Source organism: Lontra canadensis, unplaced genomic scaffold (assembly GCF_010015895.1).
Source record: "Lontra canadensis isolate GAN:19392208 unplaced genomic scaffold, GSC_riverotter_1.0 scaffold100, whole genome shotgun sequence".
Classification (NCBI taxonomy): Eukaryota; Metazoa; Chordata; class Mammalia; order Carnivora; family Mustelidae; genus Lontra; species Lontra canadensis.
The window spans coordinates 6,096,864-6,123,414 of record NW_022631094.1 but is presented as its reverse complement, the minus strand read 5'-3'; the positions used below and the strand labels follow the sequence as shown (position 1 = coordinate 6,123,414).

General features: G+C 40.8%; 1 protein-coding gene across 2 annotated transcripts in view; it reads right to left on the bottom strand.

Annotated features, from left to right (window-relative positions):
- CCNY (cyclin Y) overlaps positions 1-26,551 on the bottom strand; it is a 224,438-nt gene that overhangs the window by 39,322 nt on the left and 158,565 nt on the right. For both annotated transcript variants that reach the window (XM_032837811.1, XM_032837810.1), the window contains exons 3-4: positions 20,637-20,671; positions 5,185-5,285 (exon numbers count right to left, since the gene is read on the bottom strand). In XM_032837811.1, coding sequence (XP_032693702.1) covers positions 5,185-5,285; positions 20,637-20,671 — 136 coding nt within the window. The remainder of the gene's footprint in view (positions 1-5,184; positions 5,286-20,636; positions 20,672-26,551) is intronic.

Sequence of the window (26,551 nt, the reverse complement as noted above, 5' to 3'; positions counted from 1 at the left end):
GGTAAAGCGTCTGTGTTTAGCTTGGGTCATGATTCCAGGGTCCTGGGATCAAGTCCCAAATGGGGTTCCCTGCTCAGCAGAGAGCCTGCTTCTCCCTCTCCCTGCCAGTCTGCTTACTTGTGCGCTCTCTCTCTCTCTCTGTGTCAAATAAATAAAATCCTTAAAAGGAAAAAAAGATATCTATTCTTATCTATAAATGATATGTATAAACAGGTTTGCATACTATTTCTTCCTCATTAATATTTTTCTTGCCATTAAAATATGCTTTAAAAACATGACATTAAATGGCTGCTTACAGTCCACTGTATAGCTGCTGAATAACTACTGCCCTGCTACTCAACACTTGTGTCTGGTATTTTGCAATTATAATTAACACCATATTGATACCTTCATAGATAAGTACTTGTGCTACCTGGGACCATATTATTTCTGTTAGGAAACATTCTGTAATTGAAATTATCCAATCTGAAGTCATTAACAATTGTAAGGCTCCCCACATACACTGCCACCAATTTTTGCAGAAAAAGGATGCTGGTTTACTTCCCTACCAGTGTCTGCTGCAACCTCATCCTTGCTGACACTTACCTTGACTATTCTGAAAAACGGTTCTCCAACCGGAGAGGTAAAGAAGTGTACTTGTTTTCAATGTGAGTTCCTATGACCACCTATGAAGTTAGCAGGGTTATTCATGTTAACTGGCCAACATATTTTTTTAATTTCCTCTTCTGTAAGTTGTCTAAATCATTCCACTACTTTTGGTTTACTTCAAAACTTACTGAGGAGAACAGAATTTATGCTTAGGCTTCTGAGAATTTCACGAACTGGCTGCACCAGACTGTGCTCTGGGTACTCAGAGCACAGAAACCGCCATCCAGGGCACAGGGCACAGGTGGAGGGCTCAGTCCGAAACACATCCACTTATTCAGCGTTGGATTCCAAACAGCTCAAAGGCTCCCTGTGACTTCCTATGACAATGACAAGAAACCTCTCATCTTCCAAGGCACTCTCTTTCTCTGGACATATTCATTCATAGGATTTCAGCTAAGTGTGAGAAGTCCTCTTGAGCAAATGGCAATATATTCTCTTTCTCCTAACATCTTCAAGAGTGTCCAAGCTGACAAAGGAATTATAACTGGGGTGAAAGGGCTTCAGAATTAAAAAATAAAAATTATACAGTTTTCAAGCATACATTAACAGCCCTGTAATGAAAAACAGTAGATGTTATCAACTCTATTTCATAAGTGAGAAAAATTCAGGTTCAGACACTGGACACCAGGATTTCTGACTGGTACAGTGGTTTGGGGCCCTTTCGTGCTACCATGTTGCCTCTGGGAAAAGGGAAGAAATTGCTGTTTAATTCATTTAATAGTCATGCTGTGATGATAACTGTTTTCTAATCTAATGTCAGATTTAAACTGATGTTTCATATGACTGGATGTGGTGTAGTGACTAGTTTAATCACTTAGATTTATTGAGGAAGAAAATGGTTCTTGCCTCCTCTGTAAGGGAGCATGACACAGGAAAAGTATTTCTGGATAGGGAGAACAAACTGGGTTTAAAACCTGGCTGCTTCATTTATTGGAGTTCATTTGCCTCCCAGAGCCTATATTTCCTTACCTACAAAATTAGGACAATTCAACCTGTATTACAGAGCTGTTATTATAACCAAACAAAATATATAAAAGTGTTATTTCAAACAAAGTTCTAAAACAAAATGCATTATCATTATAGTTGTTACCCTAGCATAATTTCAACTCAAGGGGTGCTTTTGCTTCTGCAAATTGAGTGAAATCTTCAGGGCCCCAAGGTCACTATCTTCTGAATCTCCTAAGCCAAAAGCAAAACTGGATATCATCATGGCCTTAGATCTTCAGGAAAAAGAGAGCCACAATGTAGGACAGTTTCCACTCAAGATGATATCCCCAAAAATAGGAAAACCAAGCTCAGAATTCACATACAGCACAGCTCCATGGGCCAGTTTAGTTGGTCATCTTGAAAGGAGTAATTGTGGGAGCACGGGGCAGTCAGCTGAAAATCAATCCCACACTTTGGGCTTCGGAGGCCTGGTCAGTTCTGCTACATCCTCAGAAAATGGTGAGATCTCACCAAAATTGGGCTGGGGTCAAACCAGAGGTATATTTGGACCAAAGGGTTTGCTCAACTGTGTTTGCCACACGGTTGGGAATAAAGAAATGCTAATTTCCTGATGAAGAAAACAAAACAGATTTGTGGCTGTTAGCCTTGTACTTATCCTCTGACCTAGAGCTAAATCAGCAAAGCACATGACAATCCTGAAACCTCTGAAGACCAAGAGATGGTGGGTTCCAGCAGCAAAGAGGAGGTGCAGGGGATGGAGGCCTGCGGGCAAGCAGCTGCTCTCCAACCCTCGGAGGCCAAGGACCATGGGTGATTTGGCCACGAGTGTGCATGGGGCTCCACTGGCCCTAGACCCTTTTCGCTCATTATCATTCCTATGCCTGTTATAGGATTTTGGAAGGGAAGATGGAGGTCGGCTGCAGAGGCATGGGGGTTGGTTAGCAAATGCTAAATTCATACCACACAGCTGTTGGCATTTCGGGGAAAGATGGGAAAATCAAGTTCTCAAAAAAGAAATTATGCCTCTGAGAAGAATAAGCACAGAATACCCAAACTTGTTACATTTAAAACTTTTCGTTCACTGTTAGAACAGCACTTGACCCCCATGCATTCCTCAACTAGAATTTGTAAATATGCTTGTTCCTTTGGCAGCCCACATTTTGCAGAAGGGTTTTCTTTTAAAAAATTAAGTTAGAAATTGATGTTTAGAAGTCAGAGGATTTTCTCAAAGAAACAAGGTCATACTTGGTTTTCAGGAAGTAAGTTCAGCCCACAGATACTCACCATGTCCACAATGGAGCTCAAGAGTTTTAATGGTTTTGGTATTTTTAATGTCCCAGGAAAGGGGACCGAGAAAAGGGCCTAGATTTAGGGAAAGCAGAAAAAGGAAAACAGGAGTTTCCTTTTGTTAGGTGTTGGGTTAAGTTCCAGGCAGAGTTCCAGAATAGGAGGGCATTCGGGCTTAGCTTCTTCCTACCCCGCTTTTTGACATGACTCCTTCCGAGTATCCCTCTCCCCTTACACCATCAAAGACCTGGCTAACGCTCAGCCAGGCCTGTTAACACCCATGTCTTCTACTCTTCCGCTCCTTGACTACCACACAGCCAAGTGGGATGCAGGCATTTACAGGGAAGGATTTTGATGGTACTACCTCGGCTAGGGTCCACCCTAGTCCCAGGTCCAAGATACAAATAAATGAGCTACTGACTGAAGGGATTTCAGGTGGTGCAAAGAACAGGTCTTCTGGATCAGGGAAGTCACAGTATCTACACGAAATGTTTTGTTTCAACAGTTTACTCTTTAACTGGGCCAGCTTTTAGCTCTTCTTTCTCCACATATTAACCTATAATTTAAAAGTTTCGAGTGAACTTTGGTGGGGGAGGGGAGAGCAACTGTCCACTTACATCAGGAGTTCTCAAACTTGGCTGCCTACTAGAATCTCCTAAGGAGGGTGTTAAAAATCCAGACACCAGATCTGCAGGGCAAGACATCAAACATCAGCATACTTCCCAGCTCCCAGAGGACTCCAAGGTGTAGCCAGGGCTTCGAACCACTGATTTGCACAGCAGCACATTTATAACTTAGGTGACACTGAAATATCCAAGTATTAACCAGTTTTCCCACCAGGCTCCTAAGTGTCTATGTCACAACCAGTGGTCATTTTCAGTTATCCAAGGGGGAAGTACTGAACAACTGAGTCGGATCCATTTGTAAATCCCAAGAGCTCCTGCTGGCCCTGAAAGTGAAGGTACCCTCTGCTCCACCTGGCCTCCCCTCCCACTGAAGAGGATCCCAGGATTAGAGAGGTTAGCAGCTTTGATTCCAGGCTCTCTGGAACTTGTGCAGACGCCAACAGCTACATGGTACATAAATCCTCAGGGCTTTCAGCGACTCTCCACAATCACTAATGATTTACTCTAGAAAATACTCCCAAGAAGTACTGCACTTCCTATATCCTGGCAGTAAACCGTGCCCCAAAGGCTATGACATGCAAACCACTTCCCAGCCACAAACGTGGACTGTTTGGTTTTATGCCCACTCACCATTTATCATGCCCTTAAATGTCAAGGTAATAAGGGAAGAAGTTGCATTTCTATTTAGGTCTTAGAAAACATGCAACCCTTGAGGACAGAAGGCAGCCTCCCTCCAAGTGGCCCCATCTTCCACCTCCCCCCAGCACCTGGAGTGGCTGCTGTCCGCAGAAGACTGACATAGTCCCTGCTGCCTGACTGAGGTTGTGATTTATTGTTACATATGGCCACACTCAGAATAGGGCTTCCAAGCCTGAAAACATGGCCCACTGAAATGAAAGAATACTTCTTATTTAGAAATTTAAACACTTACATCATACGTTAACTTGGCCTGTTGTTAAATGTGTAATTTCTTAAACACATATAAAAATAAAATACCCCAGGTTTTTTGCAGTTGAAATGATGACCACAGACCCCAGCACATCAGGTTTTCTGCGATCTCTGTCAAAGGCCATTATTATAACAATGCTAATGGGGGAACATTACAAGAAAAAAGTGTTCCTTTCTTCTTACCTTCTTCTTACCTTCCATTTTAAAATAAGGAAACTGAAGCCCGAAAGGGAAAGGATTTTATCCAAAGACTCCCCTTTCCCCTTAAGCCCCTCTTTAAAACAAGGTTTCAAAGAGAAGGGTCTTACCCAAACCCTCCCTGTTGCTAAAGAGCCAAGATCAGGACTCGGATCTCTCAACTCTGGGCAAATACACTGAGTCTTAAATGGGACCACAAAAGCCCCTCTTTATTTCAAAGGTAAATAAAATGTTAGTAGAGTTATTCCAGGATGGCTTTAATAAAAAGTGGGGAGGTAGAAATCAAATACATGTTCTCATCTACATTTAAAATAATTTTAAAATCTGGTCTTTTATGTAAATGTACACAAATATTTTGAACACCCCAAATTTTAACTACCAAAATCACTTTTTAAACAGATATCCTCAATAGTCAAAGGCCTGTCCTCCAGCCCAGTCTTACCACTTCCAGACCCCACAACCAACCAGTTAGCTGTCAGGTTAAGGAACAGAAAAAAGCATTCAGTCAAGCAAAAATGTGTATACCCACCATTTAATTGTATACTTGAGGTTTGGTTGACTGACTGTGCTATCATCTAGGAAAATAGTGGAGCAGGAGCTGTATTTCCTCGCTATTTGTCCTGGAGGATGCTAGAAAACAATGGCAACAAGACAGGACAATTAAATGGGACTCACAATTCTTCCAAGAAACATCATCCCCTTAAACTTGATTATCAGACCACAGAAGGAAAATGTTTTAGCAAGAAATATTAATACCACCATCAAGAACAGTACAAAAACACTTTCTTTGTACAGTGAAATCCCTTGTTCTTCTACATGTAAAAGTCACCACCACCATTGCTAGTCCCAAACCTCCTTCACTAGGAGAACAGTACTGTATTACAAGCAAGCACCAATGAGTGTGTTGCAAAATCCACAAAAATCACCTGCCCTGAGGCCTGTGTGAAACAATCAGTACACTGCTCATTACACCAGTGAAAGCGCCTAATTAAGGCAGCATCCTGGTTTTCTGCATCGAGATCAAGGCAAGAGACAACTGTACCCATTTTCTTTATTCCTGGGGTGCGGCTGATTTGGAGGTCATGGAAAATGCAACCAATGTAAATGTAGATCTCCTGGTTTATCAGCTTGACTTCAGGAGGTGAAGTTAGAAAGAAAAAAGTATTGCTTGTTAGGGGCGAAACATATTTTAAAGAAGAAGATTACTGGACACTTTTGAAAATACAACCAATGGATGGCCTTCCGGTAGTGTCTGTTCCAACTAATGACTGGTTCTTTCACAAATGTATAAACTTTGAGCTCTTTGAAGCACCTCAGCACTGAGAACTACTTCTGAAAGGTACTGGTAAAGAAAAAAGAATTTAAATTATACACTGATGATATTCTAATTGAATACTAAGTAGATTTTTGCCAATATGTGGGCGATATGATTAGTAGACATTACTTCAGATAGTTCTTATTCAAAAGCAAGTTAGGGGAAAAAAAATCAAATCACCTAAACAAGTTTCCATTTGCCTGGTGCTATGTTGACAGCATAAGAGGCATTTTCAGCAACTGATGCAAATAATCCCTTTAGTGCTAATAAAACTGCCTGCCTCAAGTGCCCACCCACAACAAATTCCCGTGTCCACACTTTACAAATGTAAAGGAAGCCTCAAAGCTAATCACAGACCAAATGAAAATTTACTTCATTTTTAATAAAGTTTCCTCTGTAATAAAATTATGAAAATATGTAACAGCCTGAGAAATGTAAAAACAATGTATAAATAGAATCTCCCCTCAAAACTAAATAAATGGCAGGCAAGTCACTATTTCAAGTATCCAGTTCCTCAAAACACAGCTAGAGGGCACTGCACTACTGAAACATTATAGCCCTCCCTAGCACTGGTTTATAAATAGCATGTGGGTCAGAAGGAAATAACCCAAGTCAGGAAGGAAATTCAGTTCTCAGGCTTTCCTTCTTAAGCTTACACCCTTTGTGCCTGTGTAAGAAAAGGGCACAAAGAAAACTCGCAAAGTTGAAGTTACAGTTTGAATGTCAATTTTATGATGGCATTTTCACATCTATCAAATTACAATATTCTCATTACGATAATCCAAAGGCACTAAAAATGATTTTTTTCTCTTCTTCTTATAGCAATCATATTTAAGTCACATAAAACACATCAAAAACTCAGAACATAAGACAGCTATTAATACAGGCGGCAAGCTTTTAAAGGTCTTAGGAAATTTTCCCCACTGGTGCAAAATCTACTACAAAACAAAATCTCAACAGGTATTCCATTTAACACAAAAATTCTGTAATGAACTGATATGTTAATGAATTTTTAGACACACAGGGTAACTTTAGATATAACCCCAACAATGAAGCAAAAGTACAATGAGAATTCACTTGTATTTCGTGTGGTTTCAACTATTCCTTCTGACACACATTTCTCAGGATTAAAATGTGATGGGAACTGCAAAGAGTAAATAGTTACTCTAAGAAAACATGAGCACGGGTGTCAATGAGAGGAGATGAGAGACGCACGTAGGTGAACATAATCTACCCCCCTTCAATCTAGAAACTCCTTCTGTGAGCCTGTGGGCAGGCACACCCCTGGCACACACAGTCCCTAAGGGTCAGAGGGTTCACTGGACAGGAGTCCCACAGAGTGCGGCAGCCTCCCGGCACTCAGGGCTGGTGTGCAGAAGCCTACTTTTGCCAGGGGAACACCAACTAAGCTTTCAAACTCTGTAACAATGTCTAACTTGAAGACAAAGCCTCAGTATTGAGTTACAAAGAGATTTTCAGTTGCAGGATGCCTCATCACTCTGAAATACCATTTGGGTGTGAAGTCACTTGTTAAATGTCAGGACCACAAGATTCAGAGAACGTGTACTTCTCTGGATCCGAAACCCGTGTCACTAAAAAGCTCAAATAAAAAAAGTTCAAATAAACCCATGTCACTAAAAAACTCAAAGAACCCTGCAGCAGAAAAGCTCTGGACTCCGGGGTTGCTCTCCTGCTCTGGGTTCCGTTTTGAACTGTTCTGTGTAGCAGCGGGAAGGCCGAGCCAGCCCAGGCACCAGCACATGCTGACGCGCGGCACCAATGTGTGTCCGGCAACACACACAGCGGGAAATGTCGGCGATGCCTCTGAAGCAACAGACACACGTACTTCACCGAAACGTGTGTTCTCATGTGTTCAGTATTTTGAAGGAGCGCATGGTGCACCAGATATATGGTTCTCGGTTTCAGTATTATCTAACATAATACCACACTAATTTAGTCGTCCCATGATTCTGAAAAGTCCATATTCTTGGACATGTGTATGTTTGGCACATCTGAAATCTCCCAATTACTTTGCTCATAAGTTACACAGCCATATGATGCCCTGGGGAAGAGCAGTCAAGAAGACAGGTGAATCGGACTCAGCCACAACTCACGCCGTGAGCTGGCGCGTCACTCAGCCTCCCTCTCTGCACCTCCACTTCCCTGTCTGTGAGACGGAGATGAAGATGCAGACCCTACCTCCCAGGGTCATAATGAGGAGGAAATGAGGTCGTATTTATAATGCCCTCAGAACATGGCCAGTGCGTGAGAAGCATTACCAGTCCCTGTTAAATAAGAACATTAAACATGTCCAGAAAAGTGATGGGAATGCTTTTTTGTGCTAATGTCTGTAACATACTAGAAATACGCAGAACAAAATACCTAAGACAATGTTTTACTGGAAAAGGAAGGGCACAACAGTTTCATTGGCTGGCTCAGACAGATGGTACCAAGAAGGCCAGTCTTGGTGAAATTACAGTGACATTACAGTAGATACTGTAATGTCAACCATAAACTGTGTGGAAGGGGAGCAGAGAACAGTCCAATTAGCAAGAAGACCAATTACGGACTGTAAGGAAATAAATGCTCTAAACTATTATTCAAAATATTTTAAGAAAAAAATTTTTATCTTTGTAATAGTGTATATTTTACAAATTAAGTAATAAATACGTGGCATAAAACCTTAGAACTGGAGTGAAGATCATCTAGTCCACCTATTCACATAACGTCCACAGTATAAAATAACCTATTATTTACAGCCAGACCCACTAACACTCAATTGTTGGACCAGGTATTTAAGAAGATTTTATTGAAGAGCTATCATGTGTCCCAAATAATGAGACCATCCCTTTCTGTGATTCCAATTAGATGTCTGTCAGATACAAAAATATGTAAATACACACTCACATACGCACACAGACACACAAAATCCAAGTGCAAGACAAAGAGAAATGGGGTAGAGGGATAAGACCACCACTGGACCCCAACTACCCCAACCCCCACCCTCCCAGGTCCTCTGTCAGCGCCTCACTCTGAGCACCCACAGGCAGCACGCGCTGCAGAGCACTGCAGAGAGGCCATCAGGCAGCATCCGCTCACTTTACTGCTTCTTCCTCCCTGCCAAACACCTACACGCACTGCCCTCCTCACCCCCAGTGGAAGACCTACCATTCTCCAGGCCAGGGCTAGTAAATGATTCCCCCTCTTCAAATTTTCTAGAAGCTGGCTCCCACTCCACATGCAACACCCATTCACAAAGATCCCCCCCGCCCCCAGCCACTATTGCAATGAGGGCTTTCCAGCCTGAGCTCTCTCCTAGTGCCCTTCTATCTTTCTGGTTACCTAGTCCCTTTTTGTGGACTCCAATTCTCTCAACTCCCTGGAAGGTGATAGGCTTTTCCTCTCCCTGTACACTCTATTCCCCAGGGGGTCCTCCTGTAGCCCCATTAGTTCAACTTCCTTCTGCTCTCCTTTGAGTCCCAAATCTCTCTTCTTTGGCCCAACCTCTCTTCTGAACTCTCCACCTAAATGTTCCTCATAGGCACCTCAAATGACAAACGAATCTCTTCTTCCATTCAATTATAATGACTTAAAACCAGAAATCCACAAATATTCTTAAATATTTTCTTTCCTTTGGTCTCCTTGCATTGATTCCACCTCCTAAATATATTTCAAAAGCATTTTCCTCTACATCCCTCCAGCCACTAATTGATATGTATGAATGGCCTTTATCACTTCTCACCCACATACCATAGAAGCCATCCTGTCTCTAGGCTCATTCCTCTCCAAACCAGTCTTCCTCTGATGTTACTGTGATCTTTCTACAAAGCAAATCAGATCATGTCCCCTCCCTGCTTAAATGATTCGGAGATTCTCCATTGCAGGGAGGGGACATCTGTTGTCTCTTCATGTCCCCAGGTCACCACCCACTTCTTCCTTCCACATACACCATACACTACACTTAGATATAATTAAATGGTGACATGATGACAATAACAACTTTTATTTAATAGCCATTAAATAAAAGCCAGTAGTATTCTGGATACTTTACATGTGTTCATTTACAGCTCACAAATCCCTAGCAAGGCAGGGAGGATTCTCATTTTATAGATAAGTCAAAGGAGGTCAGAGAAATTAAGCAATGTTTCTAAGGTCAAATGTAAGACACCAGAATTCACATTTGTGAACACATCTGCCTGACTCCAAAGTCCATGCTTTCCTACCAACAGCAGAAAGGAGAGTGCCATGTATTAAGAAGCTGGCAAACAGGCAAACAAGCTTGGCAAACAGCCAAGGGCTCTTGCCATTGGACAGAGAAATAATAATGACACGCTCAGAACAAACTGCTGTGAGACAGTGACTGGCAAAACAAAGGGGCCAAAGTCCTAGCTCTCTTGTGGTCCTGCCGGGAGCTAATGTGTATGAGATACTCCAGTACAGGTGAAGCGAGAGTATGGCTGGAGTCTGAAAGCCTTGAGTTCAGGATGTAGCTCTATCAATGATTAGTTATGTAAACTTGGGCAAGGTAGTTAAGTAGGATGATGACACGTCCCGGCTTCCTGGGGACAGTCCGAGTTTGCCCCTGTTGTCTTGAGTAACCAATAACAGGATCCCTTTTCACATTCAATAGAGTCCCAGTTTGGGCAATAAATTATAAGGTCACCATATGCTTTACTTCCCCTAGCTTCAATGCCTTCATCTGTAAATTAAGCAGAGCTGACCCACCCCTCATCGTGGTGCTGTGAGGGCTATCCCAGGGTAACACGTAGGTGCTGAGCACATGGACATGCTCAATGAGTATTATTAAGTCACTTAATAACACTTGGTCTCTGTGTTTTAACTTCCCATTTTCAATGGTTGGACAAAATTGAACTACTATGTCTTAGGGATTGTTAGGATCTAATAATAAAGCATTAGAAAATATGAGGTAATATCATTAGAGGAAAAAAGTTGTAAAAGTTTGGAAACCAAATAAAATCTCCAAAAATGAATATTCCCTCATTTTTTTAAAACCATGACCTTCATTGAGAAGGCTAGTTTCCCAGAGCACAGAGAAATGAAATTTGCACTAGTATTCCTTTATTAACAATTAACTAAAAGTCTGATGTGTGCAAAATACATGTGGGAAGAGCACAGAACAGGTGGGAAAAGGGCACTGCCACCACCTGAACACTCACGATGTGTAGATAGTCTCCCAAGACCATGAAGGCAGGGTGTGGAGGTTCCCTCATTAGATTAAGAAAGTATTTTTGTCCAAGTCACACAGCCAATATGGAGTGGACACAAGGACATTCTTGCAACACCCAAGTCCATACAAACCCACTTATCCAAGTGGGCAGAAGCACTCACAGCTGAGAGGAGGGCCACGAGAAAGGAGAGCTCTACTAGCATCCTTCCAATACCACCACAGGCCTCAGAGACACAATGACAAAAGAACAGAACCAACAAAAGGAAGACCCATCATCTTTGATCTCAAGGTATTAAACTAATATTCGTGGAAAGATAAAGGGAGACTGAACAGCTTTTAGCAGGATCAATTTTTTATAGCAGGGAAAGACTATAAGTTCTGAAAGACTAAAAGACTAAAAGGAAAAGCAAACATCCATGGAATTAAGAACAGAAGCAGACAAAATCATTAATTCATGAAGGAAGAAAATAAACCAACATTGGATTTCAAGAACAAAAACTGGGCAAATGCCAGCACTGAGGTCAAATCTTGCTCTACTGTGGGTCATGCATGCTGTCGCTACAAAATAATTACATTCACATTGTACTTCAATCCCAGGTCAAAGCTTGGTTTCATTATGGCTCAGTGTACCAACTCTACAATGAGAAGTACCTTTTGTCATTAAATTTCTGGCTGTGAGCAAAATCCAGAAATATAATCTTTTAGGCCTGACACCACCTGAGATGGAGAGATTTCCCTGATAGCACTGATGGCATGTGGTGCTGCCCCGGGCCTCCCAGTCCCTCAGGAGGCTTTTGCACGGCAACCAGCATAGGGTGTATTTTTTGCCGCCTGAGTTCCTTCTGCAGCTACAAAAGAAACAGAGGTTCATTTCTGAAATAACATTTTTCTATTACTTCATTTCTTAAATGCAATGGTATATACAGTCCACACTACATTTTCTGGGGTAGGGTGGGGTGGGAAATGAGCATATCCCAAAATGCTATGCGTAAAGTAGGGTGGATGTTTATCCGATGTAGGTCTTAACATTTTTTATTTACAGAAAGACTCAAAAATAGGTTAGACTTGGGGCACCTGAGTGGCTCAGTTGTTAACTGTCTGCCTTCGGCTCAGATCATGATCCCAGGGTCCTGGGATCTAGCCCCATGTTGGGCTCCCTGCTCAGGGGGAAGCCTGCTTCTGCCTCTCCTGCTCACCCTGCTGTGTTCCTTTTCTCGCTTGCTCTCTATGTCAAATAAATACAAATCTTTAAAAAAATAAAAAAGGTTAGACTTGTCTCAGAATATAAGAAATTCAAGTTTCTTTCCCACTTCATTTGAGCTCACTCTTCTACATAATTAGGAAACTGTTGCAGAAGCTCAAATATGCACAATGCAAATGTTTAAGGGCCCACACATATCCTATCTCCACTGCCATTCATAACTATCCTGCGAGACAATTCTGGGAGGTAAGCAATAGCACTCCTCTTTATGGGTGACAGAATCAAAGCGCTGTACCAAGTCATACAGGAACCGGGCATCACGAAGTGGCGCTGTGTAGAACAATTAGACTTCAGGCCACCTAACTCCTAATAAAGTATTCTTGCTACACCAACCTGTGCTGAAGCATCATCTGTTCAAAATTCCTAATGAATGCAGTTATAGTATATTGATAAAAATGTTTCTGGTTCCAGAAGGTCATTTCTTCTCTTGGGAAAAGTTTAAAAAATAAAAGAAGGAAGTAAAGAAAAAAAATAAGAGTTGTGATTTGAAGAAAAAAATAAGAGTTGAGATATATTTTTCATAGAAGGAAAAAATAGTTAAAAACCAAAAGCAAGAAAATTGTTGATCAGAGTTTAAAACTGAATTCATAGGACTGCAGCTACAATATGAAAAGCCAAAGACTAACTACTCTGAAAAACAGTTCGGCAATTCCTCAAAATGTTAAATATAGAATGGTCATATATCCCAGCAGTTCTACTCCGAGGTATATGCCCAGGAGAAATGAAAATACATGTCCACACAAAAACCTGTACAAGAATGTCCACAGCAGCATTATTCCTAATAGCAAAAAGGTGGAAACCACTCAAATGTCCATCAACTGATGAACAGATAGATAAAATATGGCCTAGCCACATGATGGAACAGTATTTGCCATAAAAAGGAACAGAACAGATTTCTAACATAAACTAAGTCAATATTGATTCACCCTGGAAACATGGTAAAGAAAGAAGTCTGTCACAAAAGGCTACATAATGTATGATGAGATTTATATGAAATTTCCAGAAAAGACAAATCTGTAGAGGCAGGAAGCAGAGTAGTGGTTGCCAGGAGATGGGGGGAGATGAAGAACAGGGAATGACTGCTAATGAATACAAGGTTTCTTTTTGGGGTAATGAGTACATTCTAAAAATTGTGGTGATGGTTGCACAACTTTATGAATATACTAAAAACCATTAAATTGTATACTTTAAAAGGGTGAATTTTGTGGTATGTAAATTATATTTCAATAAAGTTTTTTTTAAATATATTTTTCATAGAAGGAAAAAATAGTTAAAAACCAAAAGCAAGAAAACACCTGATGGAATGGACTAGAACTGGAAATTAAAATATCAGCAGGAATGATTTCTAAACGTCTCTTTGCTGTTTGCTGAATGGGCCAGTGAGAAGCACTGATATCCAGCAGCAAGAAGTACATATGAAGTCTAGATCTGGGTTTCTAATAGTCTTGTCACCACAGCAGGGAAAAAAAAAAAAAAAATCAGGGCTCCCTAGAGAAGTGGCTGATTTCAGGGCTGACCCAGGGAGGTACAAGGTGAGCCTGAAATATCTTAGTGTGCCAAAAAGCAAGAGAGTGCTCAAAAAAAAAAAAAAAAAAAAAAAAAGCTGGGGCATAGCACAAGAACACAGAACCAGTTTGAAAAGACTGCCACTAGACAAATCAAGGGAAATATGAGCATCAAAATAATGAAGGACAGGAATGGCCATAAATCATTGAAAAAACAGAAATCCAGAACTCTACACTAAAGATAGCTGGATGGTAGAATGGGTGGATGGGAAGAAAGGGTTCCCCTGAGAGCAGAATGATGACTGCCACATGGGAAGGAAGCAATGGAGCTAGAAAATCAGCATTCTGCAACCAAAATATAAAGACTGGTTCGAGCAAGAATGATCAACAGAGGCTAAATCTGGGGTTGGAGATAGGCAGCAGGATATCTGCATGGCCCAAAGACTGCTTATTGGTTGGCAGGGGGAAGGCATTAAGTACTGGGTAGAGAATCTGGATAGCACATGGCAGGGTGATCAAAATCAACATCACCAATGAAGTCAGAAAGATACCGTGTCTCCAGATTTGAAGCACTAAGAAGAGCAAGGGAGCATTCCATGAAGAATTCTGGCTGCAAATGCTTTCCTAAATCCTTCACTCAAATCCAAAATGAGAAGCATTTTGTTTAAAAAAAAAAAAAAAAAAAAAAAACTGGGGCACCTAGGTGGCCTAATCAGTTAAGCGTCTGACTCCTGGTTTCAGCTCAGGTCATGATCTCATGGGTTGGGTCGTGAGACTGAGCCCTGTGTTGGGCTCCATACTGAGTGGAGAGTCTGCTGGAAGCTTCCCTCCCTCTACCCACTCCTGAAATAAATACATACATACATACATACATACATACATACATAAACAAATAAATCTATCTTTTAAAAAACAACCAAACAAAAAAACACCTGGCCCTGTATTCTTCAACAATGTCAGTGTCATGGAAGACAAAGAAAGGCTGAGGATCTCTCCAGATTAAAGGACACTGAGAGGGCATACCCACTAAATGCCATGCGTGATCCCGGACTGAAAGCAGTACCAGAGAAAAACATTCTACACAGGACATTATGAGGCCACTTAACACAGTTGTATTATAGACAGTTAATTAAATAGAATTCTACCAATGTTAAATTCTTGACTTTGATAACAATATTGTAGTTATACAGAGAATAGCCTTGTTCTTAGGAAATACACAGTGGAATATTAGGATGTAAAGGGAATGATGTACTCCCTAACATTTCAGAAGAAAATACATAGGCTAATGATCACAGGATGGGCAGAAAGTGAAAAAACACTGGCTTAAAAGTGGTAAATCTAGGTAAAGGGTATATAGGAATTTGTTGTACTATTATTATTACAACTTCTTTAAGTTTGAAATTTTTCCAGAAAAAGTTAAATATATACATGTGTAAAAAGTTCCATGTTTATATGACTACACATATAACTTTATGTAACATACATATGTATAACAATGTTTATATAAAGTAAAAGAACAGTCTATAACGCAGAGATGCTGAGGGGGGAGCCTCGGCTTAAAGGGTAAAGGGCAAGACAGTCTGCTTCTTAAAGGGCTTTTCTGGCCAACTCCATACACTTTTTCAGCCTTCTATTTTTTTCTTTGCTTTCTCTACTCTAGAAATCCCGAAGTGAGGTGAGGAAATTGAAACTGAGGTTAAGAGCAAAACGTGAAAAATAAAATGGTAGTAGTAAAGAGGGTGCCTGTCCAACTTACATAAGGAACAGCTATGCCCCATCTACCCTTAGTAAATGACAACAAAGGAACTGGGAAGTCACAGACTGAAATCATGTAAGAACAGCTCCTTCCACCCCTACAGGAGTGTCTAAACAATGTGAAAAACAGGCAGCCATGGTCAAGAATTTGTGCTGGCTTATTCACAGATGAGATCTTAACAGCATATACAAAGACCAGGGTTTCAAACAGGGCAACTCCCAACCGACATTATTGCCCTGAATTTTCTAGGACAAATCCTAACACTGGTTCAGTGACTCCTTCACTTGTGTGTCTTAACAAGGATAATGTAGTTCTCAAAATGACCTGTGAAGGCACCAGAGAAGCAGTTTCACCTGTTAGTTATCCTGTATTTGCAGACCCCATCACATTTTACCAGCCACCCTTTATTTGTGCACGTAATGAGTGACCGAATGAAGAAAGGGAAGGGTGGGTGAGGAGGAAATAGGAAAGAAACAAGTGTTTCATAGACATAACCAAGACCCTCGAGGACCTGACACCTTATACCAACTTCTCACCTGTATCAACATTATCAGTGTGTACACCATTATCATTTCTTGATACTCTTAAAAAAAAAAAAAACTGAGATAAAATAACAAAGTGTGCCCCCTCTTTCAATATCCTGTGTCAAGCAGAGTGAGTGTGTGAGAACCAGAGTTAACTAAGGTTCCCTTAGTGAGCTGTGAAAATCCTATACGCTTGTATTACTACAACTTTCCTATAAATTTGAAATTATTTCAAAATATAGGTTGGATCTTTTAATCTTCCTGAACTTTTAAAATCTTACTGAGATTAAAATCTTAGTGAAGCTTTCTTCACACTGTCCAAGCATATTGTATTGATGCTAACATAGCATTTACTCAATAAATTTGTGTCCTATTACGAGCAATTTCCCAAAGAGGCAAAGCAAGTTTTAGAATTTTTTAAATTTCAGTTCCTGGATCAAATTCACTCCTCATTCTTGGACTTTTATGGCTTAACAGATGGAGATGATAACCGAATAGACACCGTTTGAGAAGGAATCTACTCCTATCCCACTCAACACTAGATGGCAGAAATCAATTCAGAATTTAACTATTTAAGAAGACCATCAACTCTCTACACAGCAGCATCCCCAAACAAAGCTGAAGAGAATGTATTCCACCCTGATCCTTACAATTATGAAAACACTGTATCCAAAATTAAAATACCAGAAAGGCTTTCATCAGTTTTGGTACTGAACTTGGAAAATTAAACAGAATTTGTCTATATCCCAAGAGGCAGTAATAGTAATAACACTGACATATGTATATGGTGTTACAGTTAGTTTGCAAATCACCTTCTTTTCCATTATAACATTTGAGTCAGGTAGGCCAGGAATTATGCCCTATATTCTATAAGACAGGAGAACTGTGACTTCCAGAGTTTTTCAAGGTCCCCAAATCATCAGGTGCTTGAGGAAATCCTTTTGGCTCTAAGTCCAGCTAACAGTGTGACTATTGCTCAACTGATATGTAATACCCTATAGTTACTTTATTCTTTCACAGTTTCTGGAACTATCATCTATCTCATTATTAAGATAAATACTATAATTGTTTTTCATGAGACTAAAATAGTCCAGCCATTCAACTTCTGATACTTTTTTTTTTTAAATTTCTCTTCTTTTTAACTTCTTAGAATGATCAATTCACTTAAGGTATGCTGTCACCAAGTGGCAAGAGGATGTCACAGAAAAATTAGGCCGAAGTAAAAGATGTAAGTTTTCCCTCAGTTTCAAGAGTGATTCTAGACTCCAGACACCTGCAAGGCCACTCACAATTATGAGAGAGATCTTAACATTTTAATTAAAAGATTCATTAAAATAACTAACCTTAAAGAAAAAGCAAAGCCAAAACTTTAGCAAATGTTGAATAAAGAACACACTTTAAACAAAGCTCTTAACGCAACCCTCTTTTAAAAACCTAAGTGTCTTTCATAATGTACTATATTTCCCTACAACTGTTAATGCTAATTACATCTAAAACACAGATAGATGCTGAGTAGAATATTAATCTTTAAAATTCACCCTGACTTAACTATCAAAATACGTAGAGAGGTTTATCTTCAAATGGTTTCAAGCTTTAAAGCCTAAAATAATTCTTTCAGAAACAGCCTCCTTTTACTTAATCTTTTATGTCTGTCTTGGCTCTTCTGAGTCAGTTAAAGGCCCATCTCTTTTCCAGCCTGGGTGGCCTGGGTGGTGGTCCATTCTCAACTGATCTCTTCCCTGCATGATATTCCCAAAGTCTACTCCTTACTTGCTAAGGTATTGCTACCTGGAAGCTAGAAAAGCCTAATTTCCCTCCAACTAGTGGAAGCTATTTCCCCACAGTCATCATTGCCCGGAGTAGAGCTGACCACCCCTGCTGTTCTAAAAATGGCTTATCTACAGCCACTGCTTTCCTTGTTGTTCAGCAGTAGCCTCTTCGTAGATTATCCTAGCAACATGCACTAAGTAGGTTCTTCAGAAACGTGAAAGAGAAATTAAAGAAACAACATCCCTCACAGTAAAACAAATAAAAAATAAAGAGGTTTTATAAGCAAGGGCAAAGAATAACCATCATTCCACAGTTCAACAACCTTCAGTTAGGGACCCTAATCAGAAATGAGTCCTACAAAAGAGCGTATAAAAATTTAATTATAAATGTCATCTCTAACTTTAGATAACTAAGCTTAACAACTTCCATCTAAATGGCAACTGGCATCATCCTCTGAGAAACATACAGGATGAGAGCTAAGAGGGAGTTCTGGGGCCAGACCACCTGGTTCCCAATCCTGGGTCCACTATTTATTTGGCTAACTTCTTTGTGCCTCGCCTTCCTCAACCATAAAATGGAAAGTATAAATTGTGCCTGCCCAGAATGGTTACTAAGTAGGTTCAATCAATTAGAACAGACCCTGGCAGAAACATGGTAAAGTACTCAAGAGACATGGTAAAGTACTCAGTTGCTGCTCCTGATCTGTCTAGTGCTCTAACTTGTAACTCCCCAGTGTCTCAAAACCTGAAAAGCACAGTTGGTTTATTAGCCTAATTGAATCTGCAGTAATTTCGCTCAAATTATATTCCAGTTGGTTGGAATGGCACATTCCAATGGCTCTTCCCAGCAGAGCCAGAACCAATATGCTATTTGGCAACGAGGTCTGTTCACCAACTGGAGGGTCACGCTGTTACACAGTCATCTGTTATGGAAGACAGCACGGAGATGTTCTCTATGTAGGAACAAGTACAAAGAGCAGATTTCAACAACTGTCTAATCCATATTCTCAGTCCAAGAGATATGTACTCAGTGTGTGCCAGGACTGTGCACAACACAAAGTGTGAGGTTAGGTGGGAGAAATTATACAAACACATCTGCACGTTAGCACGAGGAGAGTACATCTCTATCTCATTAAGTACAATCACAACAGCTGACACGGACGAATTCCTAGCCTCCTCTTTCTTCAAAATGCCTTTACTAGAGCTGCAATGACCAGGAAAGGTAAGCTGTCTGCAGTTTCAGCTCTTCTCTCTTCCTTGCAAGTTCCTCGTCAGATGCGCTAATGAGTCAGAAAGTACGCGAGAGCGTCCCGCAGGCAAAGAAATGAAAAGTAAGGATTTATAAAATTAGCTCAAATCACTCAAATTTTTGTGTCTAGGTATATACTGCCTTTTAAAATAAGGTGTATGTTTCCCTTGTGACATAAATTTTAATTTCACAGATGCTTTATACAGTGATGCTTCAAAATTTGAGACGGCCAGGGAAGAGGTCACAAATGGTTTAAGAATACAATAAAAACTAAAGACCCCTCTCTCTGGCCCTTCACACACCGCACAGGCATGTATATACGGACTCTGCCTAAGAAGATACTACCGATCTCCTAAGGGCCAAGCATGGAGCCCCTTTGAGAGTGTGGGTCCGGCTTCTGAATTTCTTTTCAATTGCATTTTGTCCAGATTTCCAAAGGGCAGGGAAGGCAATATTATAGCTTTAAGTCTCTTCAACACAGCTTCAGTGCCAAATATTTCAAAATCCACAAATACTTAAAGGCAGACAGTCTAGAAATTCTCAGAAAAACCCCTGTAAGGTCAAATACATCATTCTTCTTTTCAATATGAGAATTTATAGCATACTTATTTTGGCAATTCACCTACTTCATCCTTCCGTACCTCACGGAGACAATTTTCTTTCCTAAATGAAGAGGCATATATTGAGAGGGAGAGCAAAGTGGCAGGTCTCCACACTCCTGAGGCGTGCAAGTTGGGGTGCCATGGGGTGGGGAGGTGTTGGTGGGAGGGCGGACAGAGCAAAGATGGAGCCATCCAGCTGTCCCTGTTGCTCAAGGAAGAACAACAAAGTATCTCCAAGAGACACTTTATGCCCAGCCAGCAGGGGATAGAGACACTGCTTAGAACTGGCCAAAAGCCTAGAGCTGAATTTTTCAAATCCTTTTAAAACTAAAGTGTTATCAAGTTTATTCTTTTCATGAGCGCCCAAAGAATAAAGAGACTCTACTGGACCTATAAATACCAATTAAAGAGAAAGAAGCAAGAGTGTGTGGAGGCAGATAACCTCACAGAAACAAGTATAGAAGTGAGCTACAAGGAGAAAAACAGTAATTTGGGGGTGGGGTAGGAGAAGGAAAGAATGAGAAATTTAAAAGCGGCTTTCATTTGGACCTGTAGTGTGTGCTGTGGTACTGTTCACACACGCCTTCCCATGAACAGGAGCAGTGTGGGTTTCCCGGGAAAAACACTTCGGACAGTGGAAATACCAAGCCAAGCTTGTCCAATCACAAAGCAAACTGAGCATAAGTACATCACAGCATTCTTTACATTCTTCCACGTCTTGACAAAATAACGTGAACCACTGTACCTACTCCAGACATGGTGATTACACAGTATCATCATTATGAAGAACACAAGGAGACAGCTTCACTTACATGGTTAATGAAGAGACTCTTGCGTTTTTCTCTCACTGTGAAAACAAAAGATGCAACAGAAATGTTACACGCCAGCACGCCAACCCCCTGCAGGTTGCTTAGGACTGGGCCTCTGGTGTCATGGCCCCATCCTTCCACCAACCAATGCCCCCAGATGCTCCATTACCATATTTAAGACTACATGAGCTGCACAGTGAGGATCCAAACTTGGCTAACAAAGCAAAATACACACCTACTTAAGTTACAGCACCCTAACAAAACAACTGCCCCCACGATTAACAGAGCGTAACAGCTTTCCAATAACTAAAAAGTACATTACATGGTGATTTCATAGAACTTGGATGCAGCCATTAATTTAGAATGATTAACCAATAATAAGACTATTTATTTCTAACCCCACCTGCCCCACAAAGGGACGGGTGAAATATAAAAATATAACAATGTGTTAATATATTGACATTGAAATATTTTTTAAAAAAAAACAATAACACATGAAGACACAAGACAGGTAATGTACATCAGAAGTGTTATTCACTGCAGAAACCGATTATGCTCCAGGCTGGGTGCTAATGAATAAAACCAGGCTTCTGCTGTCCAGGAGCCCTTCCAGGGGGGCATCTGCTGTACCTTCTCCCGCTCATGAAGGCTGGTAGGACTCATAATAAAAAATACTGCCCTGTCTACGACTTCTATTACTGTCTGCATCATGGCTCAGCCTTTCCCACACCAGACCTTCGTGTTTCCCAAAACAGGTGTCCTTAGCCCCAAAGATGTAGAAGAGTGACAGGGAACCCAGAGCATTATTGAAATACCCTAATATCATTGAGTTTTGCCTCTTTTTTCCTGAACACTCACTTTTGAGGGTACATACTAGTCAGCTGACACGTTTATCAAGTAGGTCACTGTAGAAGATATGAAGGATAGGTTTCAAGGAGATGACATCCTCGGTCCCCAGGAATCACTAATGCTACCTCAGGGTATCCTAAACATACAAACAGCATAAAAATCGAGCTCCTCTGAGGAGGACTTCTTTTCTCGGCAGTCCATGACCCAAGGCAGATTCAACAGTTTTCAAAAGCCCTCCAGCTGATCTGACTGAGGGGCTAGGGAAACGTTTTCCTAAGTTTACGTTCTGTTCTTCAATTCACAAGGAAACATTTTGCTTTTCCTTAGAAGTCTTACCATCTCTGGAATGAAAGCTGCCCCTCTTGCTATCTCAGAGATGGTTGAGGTACAAAGCAAAAACCAGCCTGAGGATACTGCTGAGAGAAGGTGCCTCCACCTGGTCATCAGATGGATTCAGCTGCAGGCCACATGGACTGCACACAGACTGGGGGCCGCCTAGCCACGCTGAAGGCCAGACCAGCACCCACCAAAGGCACATAAAACAGCAGCAGACTGTGTCTGCTATTCACACTGTGGAGGATGCAAGATTTCTTTTGACCTAATTCCAAATAAGCATCATCCACATGTGAACCACAACAAAAGAAAAATGAGGGTCTGGCAGAAGCACTGGGTTTTAACTTCCTGGCATACGTAGTTTGCGTGCATGCACGTATTCTGTGCATATGTGTGTGTGCGCCCGTGCATCTTTTCCTTAAATTAATTCAATACTGAATTATCATGCATCTATTCAAGGTTGCTCTACCACATGGGAGTACGATGACATTTCCATGCTGGTTTCCCATTGCCTGAAGGGATCTGGAAACACTTTCTACACAGGCAGTAGATCTCACAGGATTTCTAGCAAATTCTGTAGGTGACAGTCCTTCCTAGAACATCCCAGAAATAGGTTTGTGCAGAGGCTTTGTGTCTCCCAATTATGGGAACTGCCTCCAAGGTCACCTTAATGCCCCATATCACCCAACCTCCAACAGATAAAATATATCCATGCCTCAAAGAATATTAAAAGTTCTTATATATGGGTACTACTGAAAAAATAAGCATTATTCAGAAATAGAAGGAGAGGGTTGAAAATCAGAATCTTCAATAGTATGGACTGAAAGTTTTAATAAGAAAGTTTGTAACAAAAAAAAATAAAGACAAACCACCCAAAACAAGTATACCATTCTTGTACCTCTCCTACAAAACTAAGTCTCAGGGAAAAATCAGGCCATTTCCATGAAGCCCAATGGTTCCAATTAAAGAGTAAAAAACAAAATTCCCTAAGACATTATAAAATACCTAAGGATAAGGTATCCAAACCTATTACAGAGTATCTTAGGCACTCACTGTTTTTATACAGTGAATACCTCTACCTTATCCTATTTCACTTAGATCAACTGAGTCTGCTGATTCTAATCTGAAGTCTGGGTTCATGGGATTATTTTGTATTCTTTATTATTGTGTAATGACACTCCTAAGCAGGCCTTTGTCTACATGGTATCTGAAAGGCTTTTCCACACATGCATCCCTATGACTGACTTCCTTGTGGAGTGTCTCCTGAATCCCCAAACCACTGCCAGTCCCGACACAAACAAAAACAATTCCAACATTCATGCTTATACTAGGGGACCCCGACCGTAACTGCCTGGATCCAAGTAGATACCCATTCCTAACAGGGTGAATTCTCTCTCTTAGGAATCTGGAGATGCTAGTTCCTCACTGCTAGCACCTCATCTGAAGATATGGGGTGGCTGGGATGAAGTGCATCTCCTTCTATGCAGAAAACAGTTAACACAGAAGGTCTGACTGCCATCCCTGAAATGGCCTGTTTGCAAGGGAGGCCCTGGGTTGATGTCTGGGAATATGGATTTGGGGAGGGTTCCTACCATTCCCTAACCGATAAAAGTGGCTCGCTGTACTTACATTGTGCAAACAATACAGTTTATGCTAAACACCTGCTTCCCTCCTGGGAATCTAATTTTGGTACCTATTGGCAGAGTTTGCCTATTTAACCAGTCCTCAGGGAAAATCCTGGGCTCTGGGTCTCTAAGGAGCTTCCCTGGCTGGCGCATATCACGGACTATCACTGGGGAAACTTAGTGCATCCTGCATGATTCTAGCTGGAGAGGACTCTTGGAAGCCTGTGCCTGGTTTCCTCTGGACTTCGCCCATGCACCTTTTTCTTGTACTGATTTTGCTTTGTATGTATTCTTCATAATAAGCCACAGCCATCAATACGACTATATTTTGAGGGCTATCGCTCCTCCTGCTGAGTCATCACCCCTGGGCAGGGGAGGGAGGCTGTCTTGAGGATCTCCAACGCAGCTGCCATGCAGAGAAGAATGGAGGGCAGGAGGGTGAGGAGGAGAAGGCAGGTGCTTCCTTATTCCTAATGGCTTTTTAGTCCTTACTTCCAATAACTTAATAAGGTTTCTCAGATACCCTGGTGCCCTTACAACTAATTGTTCCTTTTCCCCTAAGCTAGTAGGAACCAGGACTAAGACACTTCCAGAGGAGAAAAAAAGTAGGTGGAATCTCTTACACTGCCAATACCAAAAAAGATGAATTATATTGCTTAAATCTATATCTGTCTTTAAAATAAATTTGAAACTACTGAGGCCATTTAGTCAGCTCTGAAATTCAAATGGCTTTTACCCATTTTGTTATATGTAATAGAGTAAGCAATATACCAATTCATTTCTGATATTAGCTTTAATCATTTTTAAACCTGGATATTTTGAGTTCTAATAACGTATCAATCAAATTTCTCTGGAGTTTTCAGAGCTTCTATATAACTGAGTGACTAATACGTTTTGCTTTGTTGGGAAAACAGACAATAAACTGATGTGGATCATACATCTCCCTCTCCTTGAAAAGGAGCAACAGCTCTCTCTCCTTAGGATCTCATTCATGATGGTTTGGTAGGAGAATTTTTAATTAGCTATTGAAATAACTCCGTAATGACTGAAACAGAGAATGTATTTAAGGCTTTAAAAATAAGCCATCTAAAATGAGAAAATGGCAGTGTTTGCCATCTGAGGAAACCAAAATTTCACTTAGGTTGCCACGTGACATCCCCTTATCACAATGTCATAGAAGCAAAATTTCTTTACTTTTAAAAAATACAACTTTCTAAAAAAACAACAACAACAAAACCAAGCAACCTGCCTAATTACTGAGGATTTGTTAACAATCTAAATGCAATTACAGCTAACCTCTTTTACAGACAGGCATTTAAAAAATTATCTTGGTTTCCCCTGTTCCATCTCTAAAATAGACCTTCTAATGACTGGCATCAGCCACTATCTGACACAAAATGAGGGCACTAAAACAGGCAATCCAACATCCTTCCTTTGAAAATGAGGAAGCAGTGGTGCCTGGGTGGTTCAGTGGGTTAAAACCTCTGCCTTCAGCTCAGGTCATGATCCCAGGGTCCTGGGATCCAGCCCCGCATCAGCAGTGAGCCTGCTTCCTCCTCTCTCTGCCTGCCTCTCTGCATACTTGTGATCTCTGTCTGTCAAATAAATAAATAAAATCTTAAAAAAAAAAAAAAAAAAAAAGTTAAAATGAGGAAGTAGCCCATGCAGTCCCAGGCAAGGAGTGACCAAAATGGGGAAGACTAGGGATGGCTTGCCGGGTTTCCCAGACTTCATCCTCTGCTCTAGCCTCCCTCCAAGGGCAGTGTGGCCGCTGCCTGGAACCTGCATGAAATGAATTCCATCTGACAACAGATAATTGGGATCATGTATGAACAGAGCTAGGCTGCTCCACAAAGAAAACCTACTTAGCTTATTAAAGTGGGAGGCCTTGACAGCAATATAAAGAATTCTAGAATTGGTTTTGCGATGTAAAGGTGATTGCTGGGATAGCAGAGTCAACCGGGACCACTAAAGTCTGGTTCAAAAGAAGAGGTGTTCTTTCCCTTTCTTTTTTCTGGTGTGTGAACACCATACAGCTTTAGGCAATCAAAGGATTATATTAATTTTTCTTATAATATGTTTGAGATTACCACACAATTTCCACAGTTTTCAATAATTCAGTGAATTCAATTATTCAGTTAATTCAAAACACAACCATTGAGTCCCTTTAGGGAACACAGCTCAGAGGCAAATGCAAAAATATTCTGAGGTCCCAGCCTGTCTAAGCTCACAGCTTCACAGGGCTATAAGTCATGATCACCAGTGACCGGGACACAGGTGTGTACAGTGTAGGAACACTCACCCCACACCTATGGGCCCCATATGAGGTGTCCTGATGAGGTCACTACCCCACGAGGCACCTCTCCTGCACTGCAGGAGGGCAGCTTCTCCCAAGAACTCCTGCCCACTCTGAATTATCCTGGACCAGCATTCATTTCTAAATCCAGGCACAGAGGAAGGGGATATTCTGAACATTCAAAGTGAAATCTAACTAAGCAAAGCAGATGAAACAAAAATGAAAAGAAAAGTTGCAAAGACGTTTAGGGCAGATCAGTCGTGGAGAGCAGCAGATTCCAGAGCACAGAACAGGTGGCAGAAGTAGGTACAGGCATATGGAGAAAACCATTCAAAGATCAAGTGTCCCTCTAATAAACTGCCAACTAACTTTAGATGTTTTCTGTTCACCTTGGAGAACACCAAGAGTCAAAGTATTTACTCAGAAGCACAAAAACCTAAATCAAGATTCTTTGAGAACTTTGCTGATTATAAGAGAAAGGCATGCTTACTATAAAAAATACTGAGCAGTATAAGGATAAAGATACAAATAAAATTTAAATTAGGAAAATACAGAGAAACATAAAGAAAAAATATATAATTCAACAACCCAGAGATAACTGAGTATTTTAGTGTATATCCTCTTAAAGGGAGTCTTTTCCCTACACATATGTACACAGATGTGTTATATGCCCTTTTGCATTTTAATATATTAAGATATAAACATGCAAATATACATGTGCACATATACAAGCACACAAAGAGAAATGCTACCCACTCTTCTGTTGTTATATTAGCAGTGTCATTGGTTGTACAACAATTCTTTAACACATAAGG